This window comes from Clavispora lusitaniae, assembly GCF_014636115.1.
Source record: "Clavispora lusitaniae strain FDAARGOS_655 chromosome Unknown tig00000105_pilon, whole genome shotgun sequence".
In the NCBI taxonomy this organism is placed as follows: domain Eukaryota; kingdom Fungi; phylum Ascomycota; class Pichiomycetes; order Serinales; family Metschnikowiaceae; genus Clavispora; species Clavispora lusitaniae.
This window is the reverse complement of record NW_027093978.1, coordinates 677,953-696,532: the sequence shown is the minus strand read 5'-3', so window position 1 is coordinate 696,532 and position 18,580 is coordinate 677,953. Positions and strand designations below refer to the sequence as shown.

Below are 18,580 nucleotides of genomic sequence, written 5' to 3'. Positions count from 1 at the left end.
GCAGCGCATCGCCGATTCAAGGTATGCACACCAACCATATATTAAAACTATATACAAAGGGGAAAAAAGAAAACTCATTTAGCTCCAGCGCGGAGAATTTTTTTTTTCCCATGCAATGGACATCAGCTGTCCTCGATTGAGAGTGGGACGTGTACTGTTTGAGTAGCGCCGTTCTTGTGCTTGATTGTAATTCTGAAGTAGTATAATCTGGCCACCAAGCATAGTTGAAATTCAGGGACCAAGCAGAAGGAGTCGTAGGCATTTTTTGCCAGCCCGTGTTCACTGGACCCTTTCAAGCGGCATGTGGCCAAGTCCACCGTTATTGCCATCCTTTTAGTGTGGATTTTGTAATTCGGGTTAGTTGATGAATGCGAGACAGTCCATGGCACTGTCGCAGGGTTCTTGTGTGATCCTAAGCTTTTCTCCGAAGTGCTTTCAATTTCCACCGAGGGAAACAAGAGGTTAATATTCTTAGTCTGAAGCATAGCCATGCTCTTAATATCCTTGAATAGCAGGGTTTCCACACGAAAAGCTTCGTTGTCAAAACCAATTTTTTTCATTAATGACACAAGACGTGTATAGTGGTCATGAAAAGGTTTGACCACAATGGTATCAAAAGTTTCTGGCTCCTCTGACGGTTTCTTGCTCTCGATGTCATCGACTATATGGTCTGGGAAGCACATATCATGGTTGAGCTCCACTGGAATATAATGCTTTTTCGACCTTATAGTCAAAACCACGAGTTCAACATTCAAGCTCTTGGGTTCCGGTGGCTCCTGTTGACCTGCGGACTCATCATAGTAGTAAGAAAGATCCACTGGTATGGTAACTTTAGTGTTGTAGCCTTGCATCGGGTTTCTGAACTTTGGAGGCGGCACGTACACGGTCTTATATGCTCTTTTCGGAGTCACGAGAGAAAATACGCCCAACACTTTTGAGTAACCCGTTAGAGTTTTCTTCCTGTACGGGCTCAAATGCAGATAGATGTTTGTATCGCTGGACTTACCAAATGAACTTTTCTTCGTTTCTGAATCCGACACATGGTACAAGTGTCTTGCCTTTTCGCTGACCACAGGCGCAAGTGAAGAGCGAGAGGACTGTGGTGTGAGCAGTATGCTCAGCTCCGATTTCATCAGCGCAAGCACCAGTTCGCCCTGAGCTATTTTGTCTTTCACTATCTCCTCGAACGCTTTATAGCAGGAATTGACTTTCTTGATCCAGTACTCCTTGTGTGGTTCATCACTAGTGTATGGTAATATTCGGAGAGGCAGACTAGCCTCACTAACTAAAGCATAGCGGTCTTTTTCCAAGCGATTAGTGTACTGGGATAAGCGGCCAATTACTCTTACCGAAACCGAATAGCTAACGGAAGTGTCCATGAAGGAAAAATCTTTAACTGTGATGTTCGCATATTCACGAGAGCGTTTGTCTGTGTTCAAGTTTGCAGCAGGCCCCAAGCTTGGAGGAAGCTGACAATGTGAGTCTAAACTGTGCATGTCACAAGTGTCGTCCAAAAGTCTGTCTGGGACACGAAAAGAGAAAAAGCGCTTATATGTGACACCTGGCTGAAATAGCCGTTTGACATCGATGGCCAAAACTGTGTTATCGTAAGGATCTGTTTCGCCCTCACACCAATCGTGGGGGTCGCCCGAATCCGTGGCGAGTCGATCGATGTTAGCATACGACCAGGATGCGAATAAGTCTAGCATGTTTAGGAACTTGAACACTGTGGGAGGTTGCTTGCGGTCACGAGGTCCATTCGAGGTGTGGAGCACAGAAAGAACGCCTTCAAATACGACATAGACCATATCGAACGGCACTGGTTCCAGATTGGTATTCTCTATTGTGACGAAACCGTGGATGAAATCGCCTTGTTTAAGTTCACGCTGAGACAAGTCCACAATGTCCGGCTTCTGGCCCTTCTGGCACACCTTATCGGTGAAGGTGATTTTCGCATTCAAGCGACTTGCCCTAACGTTGCCGAGGTCTGCCAAATTATCCAATTTGTGCACGTTTGCTAATACGGTGGTTTCCCATAGTTCTGCCGAGTTCTGGTTGAAAGTGGTTTGTGACGGGAAGGGGAACTCAGTCGGCTCGGGTAGCGGCGTGGGAGATGGCATTGTGCAAACAGGCGTGACTCCACCCGAGTTAAGCGGAGACATCTCGTATGTAGGCGGGTCTTCTTTGAAGCTCTCTTCGTTAGGCTCCAATTTTTTGAAAATCGTCGCCTCGAACATATGGTACGACGGCAAGATCGTATTAACGAGCTCATCCCCCTCCTGCGAGCGCACAGACGTTACGTGGAGATCTTTGTCCATGGTGAAGGTAGAAAAGAGAGATGGCACAAGATATGAGATGCAGGCATTGCGAGATGTGGAGTATGAGGCTCAACTTCACTGTGGCTCTGAATAATGCGCACACGGCGTTCGATTTCTTTGCAATAAGGCGTTTGCAATAATACGTTTGCGATTACACAATATTTAATAGCAAACAGTCTTGACTATTGGTTGATTGGCATGAAACCACCGGAATATTATTGTATGGTGTACGGGTGTTTACCTCGAGGCAACTAGTGGTTTCGAAAAGTGTCTGAGTGAGTAGCTTAAATCTGAGATAACAAATGAGGTCGTGGTTTGAAGATTGACCCAGCTAGCGTCAGTGAGGACAGGTATATTGACTTGGACTGCTGGATTTTCTTTTCTTTTTCTTTTGGGAAGCACCAAGGACATTTTCTGTAGGGGGTAAGCTTAATTTGAGGAACACTCTACATCTCATTAGATGAAAGAGTATGCAAAGATCTGGGCTTAGAGTTAAAGCAAGACTTAGTAGAACAGTCCAACAAGGTCTTTCAGGAGAGGATATTGACACATTCCATGCATACAGTATATCGAACGCACTGCTGACAAAACAGTTTCAGCCTGCATTCGGCTTATCGGTCACAAACAACTTCGACCTCCGAAGCCACAATCGTTCTTTCCACAAAAACAGTGTCTCAGTGGTCCAACCAGAAGACAGGACGCTACTAAAGGGCCTGAAAGCAAATTAGACGGCATATCAATAAATAAAGCTGTCCGTATCCGATCATAAGCATACTTGAACTGTGTTCCTTCTACGGTTGTCTCAAGTCAGGGAGATTTTGCTTCTAGCAATCGTGTACTGTTTATTTCGTGAGCCACCTGCCTAGTTGCTCTGAACATCTTTAGACACCCATTCATTGGCCAGGCCAAAACCTTTCTGAATCACTAAACTGCCATTGACATGAAGGATCGTGTGACACGCTCTGTTGCGCTCGCCGCCCTTATTCTTTTGGGCGTGTATCTCTTCCCGCGCAAAATGGGCGACGAGGTGTTTGCCGCGCTAGCGGTTGTGCAGCCGGACCCCAATTACGCTCCATCCTTTGAGCCTCCGGCCTTTTCGCGCCCAGACTACACCATGCGGGCTCTGGGTCGCGGCCCCTCGCTCCACCCAGATTCGAAACTTCACGCCAAGGGCTCTCGCGCCATGGTCAGTTGCGACGTTCCTCTCTGTGCAACAATGGGAAAACGGATTTTGCTTGCTGGCGGCAATGCTGCTGATGCTGCTGTCACGGTGGCGCTTTGTATTGGCAGCGTGAACCTGCACTCGTCTGGAATTGGCGGCGGCGGGTTTATAGTCAGTTCCCGTGGCAACGAATCCATTACCATCGACGCGCGCGAAATGGCGCCCGCGCGCGCCCACAAGCACATGTACGACGGGGCGCCCCTTCGCGCGCAGTTTGGCGGCCTCGCGGTGGCAGTGCCGGGCGAGCTTGCTGGGCTTGAAAAACTTCACGCCCTTCATGGGTCAGGGAACTTGACGTGGGAACAGTTGTTTGAGCCTGTGGTGGAGTTGAATCGCCGTGGCTGGCAAGCGTCGGACGTTTGGGTTAATGCGGCCCGTACCTTGCACACGCTCGTGCTTTCTCCAGCACCCGAGTTGGGCTACAACTGGGACTTCATCTATAAACCGCATTCGCGCCGCGTGGTGGATGTGGGCGACATTGTTACACGCCCCAACTACGCGAATACGCTTGAGGCCATTGCGCGCAACGGGTCGTCGGCGCTTTTCTACGACCCAGAAGGACCCATTGCTCCGCTCTTGGCTGCGCGCGCGCGACTGCTGGGCGGTATTTTGGAAGCCAAAGACTTTGCGCAGTATGCTGTGAACGTATCGCCTGCGCTTCGTTTTGACTTTGCTCACAATGGTTCCCAGTACAATGTGGCCACCGCCGGAGGTGTCTCGTCAGGTTTGGCGCTCATTGCGGGCCTCAATTTCTATCTGGCGCTAGAGGAAAATGGAACCACATCCGATGCGGTGTTGCAAACGCACCGCTTGGTAGAAGCCATGAAATGGACTGCCTCTGCCCGCTCGCACTTGGGCGACGTCAACAGCACTTACTGGGCGGGATCGGTGGCGCGGTACACTTCACGGGAATGGGCGCGCGACTTGATTCTCACAGAACAGTACGCTGACAACCGCACCTTTGCATGGCCACATTACAAGCCATTGTACGAATTGACCGAGCCGCGCGGAACATCGCACTTTTCTGTGGTGGATGAGAATGGCGGTGCTGTTGGCATGACTACCACTGTCAACTTGCTTTTTGGCTCGCTGGTCTACGAGTCCACCACAGGCATTGTTCTCAATGACGAAATGGACGACTTCTCGTTGCCCAACACCAGTAACGCCTTCAATTTGACGCCTTCGGCGCTCAACTTTGTGTCACCGTACAAGCGGCCGCTCTCGCTGACTGCTCCCACCATTATACGCCGCGACGGACAGCTCCACCTCGTAATTGGGGCGGCGGGTGGATCGCGCATTGTGACTGCGGTGCTTCAGGCCATCATTCGCAGCATTTACCAAAACATGCCTCTCATTGACACTATTGCCTATCCGCGCTTGCACCACCAGCTCGTGCCTGAATGTATCATGGCAGAAAACAGCACTATGCTCGACGAAGAGTTTGGCACGGCTGTAGTTCAGAACCTTCACGCCATGAACCACTCATTTTTAGATACGGGTGCCCTCACTGCCATGAACGCCATCAAGCGCACCGAGGACGGAGGTTGGGAAGGTGTAGCCGATTTCTGGCGCAAACGGGGAGGTGCCGACGGCTATTAATCTAGACCGGTGTAACTGACTTGTCACAGCGCCATCACTAGAGTGTATTTCATTCCCTAGGGCATGTTGATGCCCCTATAGATATTGTGGCTTTACGAAGTTGCTGTATTTAGTGACAGAGTATGTCCAGAAGTTGTCTTATCGAGTAGTCCATTGCACTAAGTTGCAAGTAATTACTGTCAATAAATGGTAGTTGTGTGTGGAGGGGGTAGGAGAGTCGGCTTGTGTGCGATGATTCGCGGCGGAGCTTTTCTGGCCGGGTGTGTCGGGCTACGGTTTTCTCAATCACCAATTGCCATGGATACGTGGCCCGCGTTGCCGAAAGATATCCAGTTATATCCGTTTGATCTTGGACTGTCGTCTCCGCTAGTCCGGTCTGCAGGCACAAAAGTGGCTCGTGTGTACTTATCATTACGCAATGGTGGCCTGCGGATAGTCGGACTTTTTAATTCCTTCGTCTATTTTTTTTTTTTTCTCGTTTTATTTCCTTGCGATCCTTTTTTTTTTTTTCTGGTCATATGTGGTCATCCGCACGTAATTGTCTAAGTGGGGTGCGCACTTCATTTTGTGGGGTTGACCCCGGAGTCTTCGCAAGACTAACAAAAAGGCTCTCTTATGGCCCTACTGTAAATTGCCCATAGTTTGGGAGAACCACATATTACAACGGTCCTGATTGGCTGCGCTTCCGCTCATGCGACTTGTACTCTTCTTATCGCTGTGCTCGGACAAGGGGGTGGACCTAACTCCGAATTCAAGGTGTGTACATGGAAATGTGTGCCGGACCACACCATTTTCCCCAGATTTCGGAGTGGAAAGGTATAAATATCTTGCCCTTCTCCCACCTTCCTGGCACCCGCATTTCCCTCCTCTCCATGACTTATGCGCACCAACATGAACTACAAAAGTTGCCTATTCCGGACTTGAATGAAACTTGTACCAACTACTTGAATGTGTTGAAACCACTTCAAACAGAGAAAGAGCACGAGGCCACTTTGCAGGCAGTCAGCCAGTTTTTGAAGGATGGTACCGGCAAGTATCTCGATTCTGAGCTTAGGAAATACGCAGAAACCAGAAACTCTTATATCGAGCAGTTCTGGTACGACGCCTATTTGAACTATGACTCGCCTGTAGTGTTGAACTTAAATCCGTTTTTCCTCTTGGAGGACGATCCGTTCAACAATGAAGCTTCTTGCTTGAACCCTCAAGTTAAAAGGGCTGCCAGCTTGACCCTCTCTTCCTTGAAATTCATTCGTGCCTTGAAGAACGAAACGTTACCTGTCGACAAGCAAAGAAACGGCAAGCCTCTCTGCATGTACCAATACTCCAAATTATTTGGCGCTTCGAGAATTCCTACCGATGATGGATGTGTCATGCAATCAGATCCGTACTCAAACCATATTGTTGTATTGAGCAAGTCCCAGTTCTATTGGTTTGACGTCTTGGATGCGAATAACAATTTGATCATGCTGGAGCTGGATTTGATGAGCAACTTCACCTCAATTATCCACGACTCTCTCAAAACGCCTCGTAATGAGATTGCAAAGTCTTCCTTTGGCGTTTTAACGACAGAGAATCGAAGAATCTGGGCTAAGATTAGAACTTCGCCCACTATCGTCAATAACCTGAACAACAGCGAAATCTTGTCCATTGTGGACTCTGCTTTGTTTATCATTTGTCTTGATGATCTTGTCTTGCACAACTTGGATGACTTGGCAAAGAACATGTTATGTGGCTTGTCAATCCTAGATAAGGGAGTTCAGGTTGGTACTTGTACAAATCGTTGGTACGACAAGTTACAAATTATTATAACCCAAAATGGTAAAGCTGGTATCAACTTTGAGCACACTGGTGTTGATGGCCATACGGTCTTGCGGTATGTCAGTGATATCTACACCGACTCTATTCTTTCCTTCGCCCAGTCCATCAACTCAAACTCTCCTTCATTGTGGGACAATGGTCGTTCGAATTCTTTAGATGAGAATCAAAACGATCTCGTCACAATTCCAAGGAAGTTGGAGTGGGTTTTGACCCCGGACTTGTCACTTGCCTTGCGTTTTGGTGAAACTCGTTTGTCTGACTTGATCAACCAGAACGAATTCAGACACTTGGAGTTCAGAAGTTATGGCTCCTCGACAATTAAGAAAATGAAATATAGTCCGGATGCTTTTGTTCAGATGGCTTTCCAAGCAGCATACTATGCTTTGTATGGAAAAGTTGAATGTACCTACGAACCGGCGATGACAAAATCATTTTTCCATGGAAGAACAGAGGCAATCCGTACCGTGTCTCAGGAGTCTAACTTGTATGTGCGCAAGTTCTTTGATCCCTCATTGCCCCCAGAAGAGAAATTGAAGTATCTCACTGATGCCTGTGCTAAACACACTGAGCAAACAAAGAGATGCTCAGCTGGTCATGGTGTTGACAGGCACTTGTATGCGTTATTCTGTATCTGGAAGCGCTACGTTTCAGGCGGTTTCTCTGACTTCACAGCTACAGAAATGAGAGGGGATGACACTATTACAGCCCCAACAGATGCTATGAGCAGCTCTTCCAGTAACACTGTTGGAGAGAATGATCAGCAAATTTTGAAAGATGGTTTAACTCAGTTACCTTCAATATTCGCTGATGCTGGTTGGGACAAGCTCAATAACACGATCATTTCGACTTCCAATTGTGGCAATCCTTCTTTACGTCTCTTTGGATTCGGTCCAGTAAGTGCAAATGGTTTTGGAATTGGTTACATTATCAAAGATGATTCCATTTCTATTTGCGCTTCATCGAAACATAGACAGACTCGAAGATTCCTTTTGACTTTAGATTCTTACTTAAATGAATTCTACAGAATCTGGAAGGAAGTCAATGATAGCAATGAAATTTCTGCTCCAATAGACACAGAAATTAAATCGGCTCAGCACCCGGTGAAGGCTGCTCCTGCTCCACGCAAGAGTGATGCATTAACTACCTTATTAGGTGGATACGGTTACTTCGACATGGGAGAAGATGATATTAAGTCCAGAGGTCAGTCACCGGAACCACCTTTCTTGACCCGTATGGATAGCAACTTTTCTGTACGTGACATCGAGAAGAAGTTGAGATTGTCAGAGTACTGATTATGGCAGAACTGCAATACTTTGCGCTCGTACGCATCCCTATTTATTCTATTATCAATTCTATTTATTTAAGAACTTGTGTAGCACTGCTAGTAACTCCTTAGATTCCGAATTCACCTTGGGTCAAGGCCGCACGCATACCTGCCTTGTTTGGTTTCTTGTTCTTGTTGAACTTGCCGTGTGTAGGTATGCTCATCATGGTCAACTCGCTTGTCGTTGGACTAGGCTTCACGGGTTGTGGACCGTATCCTTGAGGAGGTGGAAAGTACATTTGCTGTTGAATGTGCGGTGGGGGATATCCATACATGGGCTGTCCTGGAGGCATGCTTCGTGAAACCGGCATCTGACCAGGAGAACCCATTGGTGGGTATTCCGGCATTCCATGTGGCTGGTTCATTTTTTGGTGTGATGGATGTACAGAATTCATGGTGGTGTGCATCGGACCTGCGTTATGTGGGACCATGTGATGCTGGTTCAGGCTCATGCTAGCCTGGCGTGGATACCCTTGGTTTGGTATAGGGTAAGGTTGTTGCTCAGGCGGTTGTTGATATTGCAGGTATTGCGGAGACGCACGACGAGGTGCCATCATGTGTGGTGGAGATAAATATTGTTGAGGTTGGTGTTGGCGCGGAGGCGGCCTCAGTTCTGCGTACCCTTGCTGTGGTCCAGGTAGCGGTACAGGTTGTGTGGTCAGACTCTTGGGTATATTTGGAGAAGCCACAGGAGAATGAGCAGATTGCATCTGATAAGCATGAGTACCTGGAGAGTAAGGTTCCATGCGCTGTGGAGAGATGTATGTGTTCTCTTGCGCTCTTGAGTGACCTGGGGATGGTCCGTTGCCCACGTGTTGATTGTATGGTTGTTCTTGGTAGCCATTGGCGGCAAGCTTGGGATCTTTCATATGCGAGCGCTTCTTAGGTGCGGGAAGGGGCTGGGTGTAATTCTCGTACGGCTGTTGCTGTGAGTGATGCTGCTGATCCTGTAAGTACGATGCTCCATAGTTTTGATAGTGATTTGGATCTGGCACTTCAGCATGATCAGCAGGAAATGGTAATGGTGGTGGAGGGCCGTCCGGTAGGAGATGCATGGGAGGAAGCATGGGAGGAGGGCCATCAGGTAAGTTTTGCAAAGGATCAAATTCTTTCCGCTTCTTCTTCTTCTTTTTCTTTTTCTTCACTTCTCCCTCGCTAGAGTTCGTTCCCACTTCTGGGGAAGGTGCTATTTGTTGGTAAGGTTCATGATCATAGTTTTTCTGTGGTGAGACTCCATCATCGTCTTGAGGATATTGGGAAGAAGGGCTATCCTGTGCTATATCTTGATATTGATAATGATGTCCTTGAGAGTTCTCGTATGTTTGGTCCTGAGGATAATTTTGCTCGTAAGTGTTAGATTTCTGCCCATACGAGTAGGCAGTTTCCATGTCGTATGGTCCATTGACAGAGTTTCCATTCTTCCTTGCAGTCTCGAGAGGTCTCTGCTTGAGGTTGTGGTCCTGTGTTTCAATCTTAAGGGGTCTTTGGTTAATATTGTCATAACTGTGGTTCTCGAACTCTTGTTTCGAAAGATGGGTATGGTTAACAGTATTCTGTTGAGCGTGTGCTTGAGTTGAGGTAAAATTACCTTCATTTTGCGGATTTTCACTAGAATAGTCTTGGTGTTGGTAAGGACTATGAGATTCTCCCCGAGGTAGAGGAGATTTTTGCTTTTCCTTGTAAGTCCGTGGTGGAGACTTCCTAAATGATTGAGCTGGGGGTGGTAATGTTTCAAGCTTTGCCAGATCATGCACAGCGTGTGATTTTTCACCCGGAACGACATAATTCTCGTATGGATCATCGACCTTCTGTAAGGTTTTTTCTTGTGGAGTCACATACGTGTCATAAGGTTCCAGGTACTGTGAAGATGGGTTGCTTTGCTCCTCAAAGTTGGAAACATAATTCTGGAAAGTCTCGAATTCTGGCATATATAATGGCCGCTCTTCATACAGAGGTTTCGATACGGGTGTCACCTTTTTCGGAGACAGTTTTGCACTCTTCTGTGGTTCGGGCACAAGTAGAGGAGGAGGGGGTCTTTGCCGTTGTGTCTTTTTCTTCGGTTGCAGAATCTTGAGTTTGTCCTTGACATCTGCGGCCAACCTAGTTTCTCCATCCAATGAGTATTGGTTATCTGAATATTGCAGGTTACTAGCCTGCGCAGCTTCCGAAAGCGACTCGAAACTGAATTTGTCAGCCTCGAAGTTGACATCTGGCAACAATCCATCCTTCTCAATCGGAGGTGGGGGAGGCAAATCATTCTTTTGTGTTGCAGCTTGAGAAGTTTTAGGGTAAGGAGGTATACTCTTAGTGCTTTTCAGCACTTTGGTAGGAGCCTGTGGATTTTCCATTTTAGAGGGTGCTTGCGGAAGTTCTGTTTTAGTAGGCGCTTGCGGGAGTTCTGCTTTAGTGGGGGCTTGAATGGGGACAGTCTTCCGAGGCTGGGGAGCGTCGGTCTTCACAGGTGGATATGGAGGCTCATTCGTTGGTGGGTCAATATCCTTGAACTTATTGATGTAGTCTTCGGGCGATATCGTGACCTCAGATATGATCAACCATTTTTGAAAGCCATGTAGCCCTGCTTCAACAACAATAGAACGGCCAAAGAGGGCCTTGGTAGAAACAGTCTGATCCGAGCCTAGAGACAGAAGCCAGGTCCAAATGTAGTAATCTTGTAGCGTAACATTGGAAATGGAAACCTCTGAGTACATGGGTATATCTGTATCAATCTTGTCAGGCTTGACCCAGCCCGGGTATAAGTTAAATTCTGAGTCGATAGGCGGTGCACACAAACGTGTGAGCACACGGCGAGACTCTTCGGTCAAGGTATCGACGATTTCATTCGTAGAGCCTTTCTGGAAAATGCTTTTGAGAATAGTGTAGTTTTCAATAGACAAAAAGTCGTCTTTGCGGTCGAAGCGTAGAGTGTGACGAACCTTGCTTATGAGCTCGTACGGGTCAGAGCATGGTACAGTTGTACGTACTTGCACGCACGGAATGACAATGACAGATTTTGTTGAAGGTGCATTATCTGGTGGAGGATAGGAGCTGGTAACAAGCAACGACTGGAGCGTCTTCGGGAGATTCAAAGTATCTGATTCTGTGTCAGGCAACATGGCACGGAGAAATGAGAGACACAAGTGGAACAAGCCGTTGCAGTGGAGCTTCCAAGCGTCCAAGCCATCCAAAAAGGTGTTTTCACGAATAGCAGTCGCATCATAAAAGGCCAGGTCCGAGTGTGGAGCCACGTTGAACGCCCACAAGCTTGCCATTTTGGCTACTTTGCGCCCGCTTAGGTGGTTATACTGCGAGTTTGAGGCGATGCTTATGAGAAGATCGAGAAAATCGTACACTATAGACGCATGTGCCGACGACAGTAGGCATTTGGGCATGATGGTGAGAAATGCGTCCTTGGGATAGCCTGCTTCGTGCTCACGGCGCCGAAACTCAAGATACACTTTCCATCCAATAACTTCATTGTTTGGAAGTCTGCACCACAAGTACTTGAGGCCGCACACGAGCGTAAACTCGTCAAAGTCCTTGACCGCACCTAGCACTGCATCTCCCGCATACTGGCCATGGGGGAACACGGTTCGCAAAAACATCTCCAACTTGGTATCGTCGATGCGCAGGCGGAACGGAAGAAAGACATGGGGCGTTCGCGTGCCTCGAGCCTTGAGCTCGCCTGTGATGGCGTGTAGGAGCGCTTGGAGGCGTTTTCGAGAAAGCTGGTCCAGTGAGAGCGGGCCGCGGTGAGTGCTTGCCGCTGGAAGCGAGGGGAGAACCAACTTCTGCGACGCCATGGGGAAGATGAGAGAAGAGGCTTTGTTCTGGCGATCTATTCTTGGGTTCTGTGCAGGAGGCTGACCGGGGAGCGTAGTGGATTCGCGGTGGAGCAGATGCAGTTCGCGAATGAGGGTCTAGAAAAGTCAGATTGCGAGTGGATGGAATTTAACGCTGCCAGTCTATGGCAAAGAGTTTTTCTGGCTTGCCCGTGGAGCAGATTGGTGAACTTTTGATCTTGATGTGGTCCGCTGAATCTTGGGTCAGTTTGTGTCGCGGTGTCGTGTGTACTTCGCTTGGCCGTTTCTTTCGCTAGGCCGTTTCCTTCGCTTGCCCTGTGGTTTCCTTAACTTTAGGTGCGACGCGCATTGAATGTAGTGAAGCGCTATGCGCATTTCGCTAGACTACGGGAGATGAATGGTCCTTAGAACTGCAGCCCATTAAAGTAAAAAAAAAAAATGTTGTCAAAGCCATTGAGCATATGTTTCTGCTCAGCTATATAATGGTACAATACCTATTCTGCAACAATTCTTCTTTCCTAAAAAATATTTCTCGCCAACAATCTGGCTCTGTACCTGAGCGCCTTAAGTTATGCGGGCAGCTGAAATGTGCTCACACACTATGGAACGCATATACTTTTTCATCAACAATGAGCTAGTGCCGTACAAACCAGGCTGAACTTCGCGTCACGATCAATCCAGATTGTTGTATTCTTGACACAACATGACGTGGTCAAGCTTGGCTGGATCTAAGCATAGCATCCTTCGAATACCATCATGTAAAGCCGTTGCTAGAGATCCAATGCAGTTACTATCGTTAGATTGCCTTTAAAAAATTTCTATTTCTCTATTACTAACTTAATAATTTGTTGAAGTTAAATTTAGTCACCTCACTAACCATACGCTAAATTGCGCACCTGCTTCCATTGTAAGCTCAACGGTTTCTCAACCGACCTTAAGAGTAATTCTATTAATGGAAATGGGAGCTGCTGTTTAATTTTCGTTGGAATTCTTCCGACAATATATGCATCCAAGTTAGTTCGTACTGTCCCTATTCGATAAGGTGTTCTATGATACTCATTCGAGTCCTGTGTGCGAATTATTCCGAATGAGGACATTTATCAGAATCAGAACTTAAAGGGCGTTAATCTGGGACGAATTAACATCTTAGCAGCATATTCTGCTGTCATCGTGTGGATGTAGTCCTTTGGATTCCATGCTTCAAAGATGTAGGTGAGCAAGGGCAGAAATGATTTTTTGTAGCTCTTTTTAGTAATGTTGAAGTTCGTCCATATTCGCACAAATTATAAATATAAACGTCTCGCAGAATACTTTCAAGAAGAAATCAGTGAGGGAACTTTACGGACAACAAGACTTGGTAGTTCGTCTACAACTATTAGTTGTCTTATGAATAATACTTTTATAATCGTGAAGTTTTCACATATAAACTACTTGAGTTAATTTCAAGATTTGACTTCTCATTGTGAACTATGCAATTGTAATTCGAAAATGCGTATCATCCATAACGCTCCGCATTATACAGTAATATACTTTGAGTAGATTGACGATGAACCATCTCTGGTCGACGAAACAAATTTGATGAGTGCAGTACCCCAGAGGAGTATTTGTACATCATTTGTCAAATGCAGATCTCTTTCTCAACTCTCGAACCATCTTCGTTTAGATATCACAACTCAAAATGCTTGTTGAGTCCAGTCGAGTGACCCTGCAAATCAGCCATACTGGCGACCGAGCGTAAGCCATAGTTGGAATTGCCCGATTTGGCCAACTCGGTGTTGCTGATGACGCGTCGCTGGCCATCAGAATCTATGCTATTGAGTTCTCCGAGCGAGTAATTGCGTGGAAGAGCTCCGATTTCCATATCGTAGGTGAGACGGCCTTGCCCCAGTGCCATTGAAGGCGCATGTGTGCTTTGTACTGGGCCTTGCAGACTTTGAAGGCTCTGATTCGAGGGCACCAGGCTACTCAGAATAGCTTGGCTCAGTAAGTTCAGCAAATTCAGCAAATTCAGCATTTGGTTCAGCAAGTTCAGCATTTGGTTCAGCACCAGGTTGGACATGTTCTGTACCGGCTGGTTCAGCATCTGCTGATTCTGTAGCGACTGGTTTATTGACTGGTTCGGTATCGTCACATTCAGCATCGGCTGATTCTGAATAGATTGATTCTGAATAGATTGGTTTTGTAATGCTTGGTTCAGAATAGCCTGATTCTGAAGCGCCTGGTTCTGCAATGTCTGGTTCTGCAAAGCCTGGTTCAGCATCGCTTGATTTGCTTGCACAATCAGGCCGTTATGCATGCCCTGAACACGGGTATCCTGTCCCAGCTCGCCCTTTGCATTGAGCGTTGTCGGTATCGTGCTAGGAATAGAGGTGAAGTTCGGATGCGCCTCTGCCGCTGCTTGTGCCACGTAGTCTGTCTGGCCAATCAAAGTCTGCAACTGCTGATATCCACCCACCGTGCTCACAAGACCAGGGCAGTCTTTGTGGGCGAGCACAAGGCCTCGCAACAGAAGCAACAGATCGCGGAGCTGCGTCACCTGCGCAGACAACTCGCGGTATCCGCTCGAATAAAACGCCAACTCGCTCTCCATCTTGCTAAACAATTGTTTTTTCCGCTGGCGGCACTTGGACGCAGCAACACGGTTCCGCTCCAAAAACTGCTTGCGCTTGGCCTCCTCGCCCGTCTGCAGCAGCAGCCGCTCCGTCTTACGGGTGCGGCGGGCGCGCTTGCGGGGCGCCTCCTCCGCCTCATTTTTCACCTCCACCGCCTTGCCGCGCGCGGTGCCGTTCGGCCGCTCCATATTTTTGTTGTCATCAGCTGCGACAGTACTGCCGCTGCCTCCACTTGCTGCACCGCCACTTGCCGTGCTACCGGAGCTCACCACGCTAGCGGTGCGGCCCTCTGTTGCACTAGCCGCGCTGGTGGCACTGGCAATACTGGTGGCGCTGGCTGCACTAGCAGTACTGTCGGGCGCGCTCTCAGGCCCGGCTGGCGGCTCTTTCCCAGCGCCGTCCGGGGCGCGCTTCGCACTATCAACTGTAGTATCTGCGCTGGTTTCGGCACTAGGCACCACGGGAGGAGGCATGGCAAAACTGTCAGTGCCATTGGCAAGCCCAAGCAAAGACTGCAACCCGGGCGTCATTTGCCCCGGTGTCCCCACGTTGAAGTTGAAGCCATGGGAGCCAACTCCCGGAGTGAGCCCCGACCGAAGATTGGACTCGTTGGGCGTGAGTCCCGACTTGCGCATCATATTGATGAACTGCGCATAGTTGCCCTGGTCGGTGCCATTGCCTGCGCTAACAAGACTGTTCCAGATGGCGCCCGGGGTACCGGGACTGCCGAGCGGAGCGTTGGGAGAAAGGTGGATCGGCGGGAGACGGCGTCCCCCAGGCGTGAATAGCGGCGGCGTGAGCCCGGGAAGACGCTCTCCTGGCGGTTGTAGGTTCAGAATGCGAAGCTGATGCTTGTTTGTCCCTGCAGTGGCCAGCTGCTCCTCCTTTTTCTGTTCCGGCGTGCTGCTGGCTGGTGTTTTGTCTGTGGATGCCGTCAGTCCATGGTTTGTGGACGACGATGCAGATCCTGTCCCGTTATAATCAACCAGCCGTTCTTGCGCAAGAAGATCCTTCGAAGCAAAAGAGCTTTCGAACGGATTCAACTCCAAGTCAAACGATGTTTTCAGCTGGAGGTTAGTAGAGGTCATGGTAAGGACAGACAGTATTGATGATATTTTTTTTGTTTTCTATTCTTTTGCCTTTTGAAGGTTCTTGATCCTCCTGCTTCTGGTGCTCCGACTTCCCACTTTTGGCCTGTGTTTCTGTCTGTGGCGTTTTTGATACGTACTTCGCTGGACATCTGTGGCAGATGATGAGGAGTAACACTTGTTCAGCTTACGTCATAGATTGTTTTTTCTCTGGATGCAGGTTTGCCCGTGCGAGAGGCGCCTTCATGCAGGTAAATATGTCTCAGGTGGATTAAGGTTTGGCTTCAGGGACTTGGAAAGTCCCAAGTGAAATGTGTCAATGATGTAACGGATTCGTCTGAGAAACTCAGCAAGGTTTCGGATATCTTACTCCGTCTTGTGACACCTGCTTTTGTTCTTGTCCAGGCCTCCGTTTTCCTGTTTCATCGGCATATGCCTCTTCCGCTCGTACCGTGAGCACTAGCAATCTTGCAGCCGACATAACTTAGCGCGCATTAATCGCCAGATCTCGCATAAAGTCTACATGGTGTTTCACGTTTCTTTGCTGTCGCTACTAAAACACATTATCTGCACCTGGAATTCAAGCTCCTCACTATTCATATACTTAACTCTGCAAATCTTTCAATGCCTCTTCCACTTTCCGCTGCTTCTTGCCCTCGTCGTCCTTGAGCAGCGGATCTTTCTTCACCTCTTCCTTCATCTCTTCATCAACCTTCTTGGCAGCAGGCGCCGCCTGAGGCGGATTCTTCTTATCTATCTTAGGTTCCGGCCTTTTTTCGGTCTCGTCCGCCGTTCCAACGCACTTTTCGTAAACATGCTCATTTCTTGGGTCGTCGATGGGCCTGCTCCAGCCGGTGCTGAACAATGGCGCCATGTCAAACCTTGGGAAAGGATGCGCCTCGGTGTTGAAAACGTATTTGTTCAATGGAAGTTTGTTTTCATCATCAAATAACAAGTACAAGTATTTCAACGTCTCAGCCAACCAGAATGATTCCATATTGTCCCGATACGAAGGCTTTGTCGTGGTTACATCGTTCAACGAAGTGTATGAAATCTTGTTGTCAGCAGTGAGAACACGGGTGTACTTCTGGAAACTCTGGAAAATCTCGTAACCCCATTCCCTATATTTCTCGTCACCGGTAATCTGGTACAAGTAGTACAAGGACTCAACGGTTTCAGGCCGCTGCAAGTTGTGTCTGTCAGCAGGTTTGATTGTGAAATCCTCATCCTTCAGCGGGTCAGTGTTAAAGACAACAATCTCGGGAGACAAGCCTGTTTCAACATCCTTGTACATTTTGTAGCACGAGTATGTCAACTCCTCCGCAAGCTTCATATCATCCGCCTTATCTTGGCTCCAGTAGGGCGATTTCTTGGCCTCCTTCAAAGGCAAGCCATTTGTAGCTCCGAGTGCAAGCAAACCACCGTAGAAACATACCAAGTGATCCATCTTAGGAGACAATGGTCCACCAATACCCTTTTCGAGCTCGCCAATAAAAGTCAAACCATTTGGCTTGGACTTACCAACTAAATGTTTCTTGACACCGTCAACGGACTCCTTATACATTTGCCAGTAAATTGGCTCTTTGTTGTTGGTTTGTAAATGTTGTTTCAACAAGTACTCATAATATGAGTCACCACGAGATCCAAGCCGGATGAGGTTACCCTGGTATTTTCCAGTGTCTGGCTGAACAAAGATTGGCACAAGCCCGTCCTTGGGCTGGTTCTTATCCAAAACCTCCATGATTTTCTCTGCGGCTTTCCAATATAGGTCTTCGCCAGTCAACTTGGCCAAGTAGCGGAATTCGAGCTGGAGAGTTGCCGCCTCAGCAGTGGAAGAAGCACCGTTGTCCACGTGGTTCTTGATACCCTCACCTGTCTTTAAATTGACAGAAGAATACGGAATGCCTGTAGGGCTGTTGAAACCACCAATAAGCGAGTTTGCCAATTTGGCAGCTTTGTCCACGAAAACGTCATCATTTGAAAGATGATATGCTGAGAGAAGACCACCCAACATTCGGATGGTGGTTTCGAAAACATTGACATTATAGTCAAAGTCGTACAGCAAGTCCTCCTTGACCCATCTCTTAGCTCTGTTGAACTCTTCCTGGCACTCCATAATCAAGAGAGTGTCTAACAGGTCGACGACCATCCATCCCAAAGGCTTAGGGCCCATGTTTTCCCCGCTGCCCTTGACCGGGTGATATACGTCTTTACCCCAAGCATCCGCTTCATACGCGGCCCAGGACTCAAGAAAGACGTCCCGAACTTCCTTCTTCGCCTCCGCCCAGGACGACGCCGAGCTGCTTTGGAAAAGCAGAGCCAGCTTGTCACTCGTCACAAAATAGTAGAAAATGTAGAGCGCCAACGTGGACACGAAAACCCGGAACAACATGACACGCTTAGATCGACTACCTCTGGCTGGAGAAAATGCTGATTTCGATGCAGAAGGTTTGTCCTTGTACAATGGTAGTGATTGTTTATTCGATGCCCACCTGGATTGCCCTGAGTTTGTGTGTGGTTTCAGGAACGGATTCATGGCAAGATGTTCACTTTTTGAGGCGTGAGGTGGAAGGCCCTTGCGACGTGTGGGATCACGAGGACGCGTGCACGTGAACACCATTGTCCTTGAAAGGCACACCCTGTCATTGAAGACGCGGCTTTGTTACTTTGTTAAGTCATGTCGTGCTACTAATTTGCATAGCCGGCATTTGTGTTTCGGCAAATGGCATGCGTGAAGCCGCATTGTCAGTTTCCAAACAGAGCGACAGACGTCAGGCGATGCTTATACTATTTTTATGT

General features: G+C 48.0%; 6 protein-coding genes across 6 annotated transcripts; 2 read left to right on the top strand and 4 right to left on the bottom strand. All coding sequences in view use genetic code 12, as the record gives it.

Annotated features, from left to right (window-relative positions):
- Positions 1–122: 122 nt before the first annotated feature.
- FOB63_003331 (uncharacterized protein) lies at positions 123–2,318 on the bottom strand (the record flags this gene model as incomplete). Its single annotated transcript, XM_002615552.1, has 1 exon — positions 123–2,318. One exon carries the CDS (start codon positions 2,316–2,318, stop codon positions 123–125), a length of 2,196 nt encoding a protein of 731 aa, XP_002615598.1.
- Positions 2,319–3,258: 940 nt separating this feature from the next.
- On the top strand, positions 3,259–5,139 carry CIS2 (gamma-glutamyltransferase; the record flags this gene model as incomplete). The annotated part of the gene is made up of 1 exon (XM_002615553.1): positions 3,259–5,139. The coding sequence occupies one exon, from the start codon at positions 3,259–3,261 to the stop codon at positions 5,137–5,139; it is 1,881 nt and encodes a 626-aa protein (XP_002615599.1).
- Positions 5,140–5,903: 764 nt separating this feature from the next.
- Positions 5,904–8,249, top strand: CTN1 (carnitine O-acetyltransferase; the record flags this gene model as incomplete). The annotated part of the gene is made up of 1 exon (XM_002615554.1): positions 5,904–8,249. The coding sequence occupies one exon, from the start codon at positions 5,904–5,906 to the stop codon at positions 8,247–8,249; it is 2,346 nt and encodes a 781-aa protein (XP_002615600.1).
- A 100-nt stretch (positions 8,250–8,349) lies between these two features.
- Positions 8,350–12,081, bottom strand: MSB1 (Msb1p; the record flags this gene model as incomplete). The annotated part of the gene is made up of 1 exon (XM_002615555.1): positions 8,350–12,081. One exon carries the CDS (start codon positions 12,079–12,081, stop codon positions 8,350–8,352), a length of 3,732 nt encoding a protein of 1,243 aa, XP_002615601.1.
- A 1,666-nt stretch (positions 12,082–13,747) lies between these two features.
- Positions 13,748–15,781, bottom strand: SKO1 (Sko1p; the record flags this gene model as incomplete). The annotated part of the gene is made up of 1 exon (XM_002615556.1): positions 13,748–15,781. One exon carries the CDS (start codon positions 15,779–15,781, stop codon positions 13,748–13,750), a length of 2,034 nt encoding a protein of 677 aa, XP_002615602.1.
- A 604-nt stretch (positions 15,782–16,385) lies between these two features.
- Positions 16,386–18,401, bottom strand: MNS1 (mannosyl-oligosaccharide 1,2-alpha-mannosidase; the record flags this gene model as incomplete). Its single annotated transcript, XM_002615557.1, has 1 exon — positions 16,386–18,401. One exon carries the CDS (start codon positions 18,399–18,401, stop codon positions 16,386–16,388), a length of 2,016 nt encoding a protein of 671 aa, XP_002615603.1.
- Between the last annotated feature and the right edge of the window lie 179 nt (positions 18,402–18,580).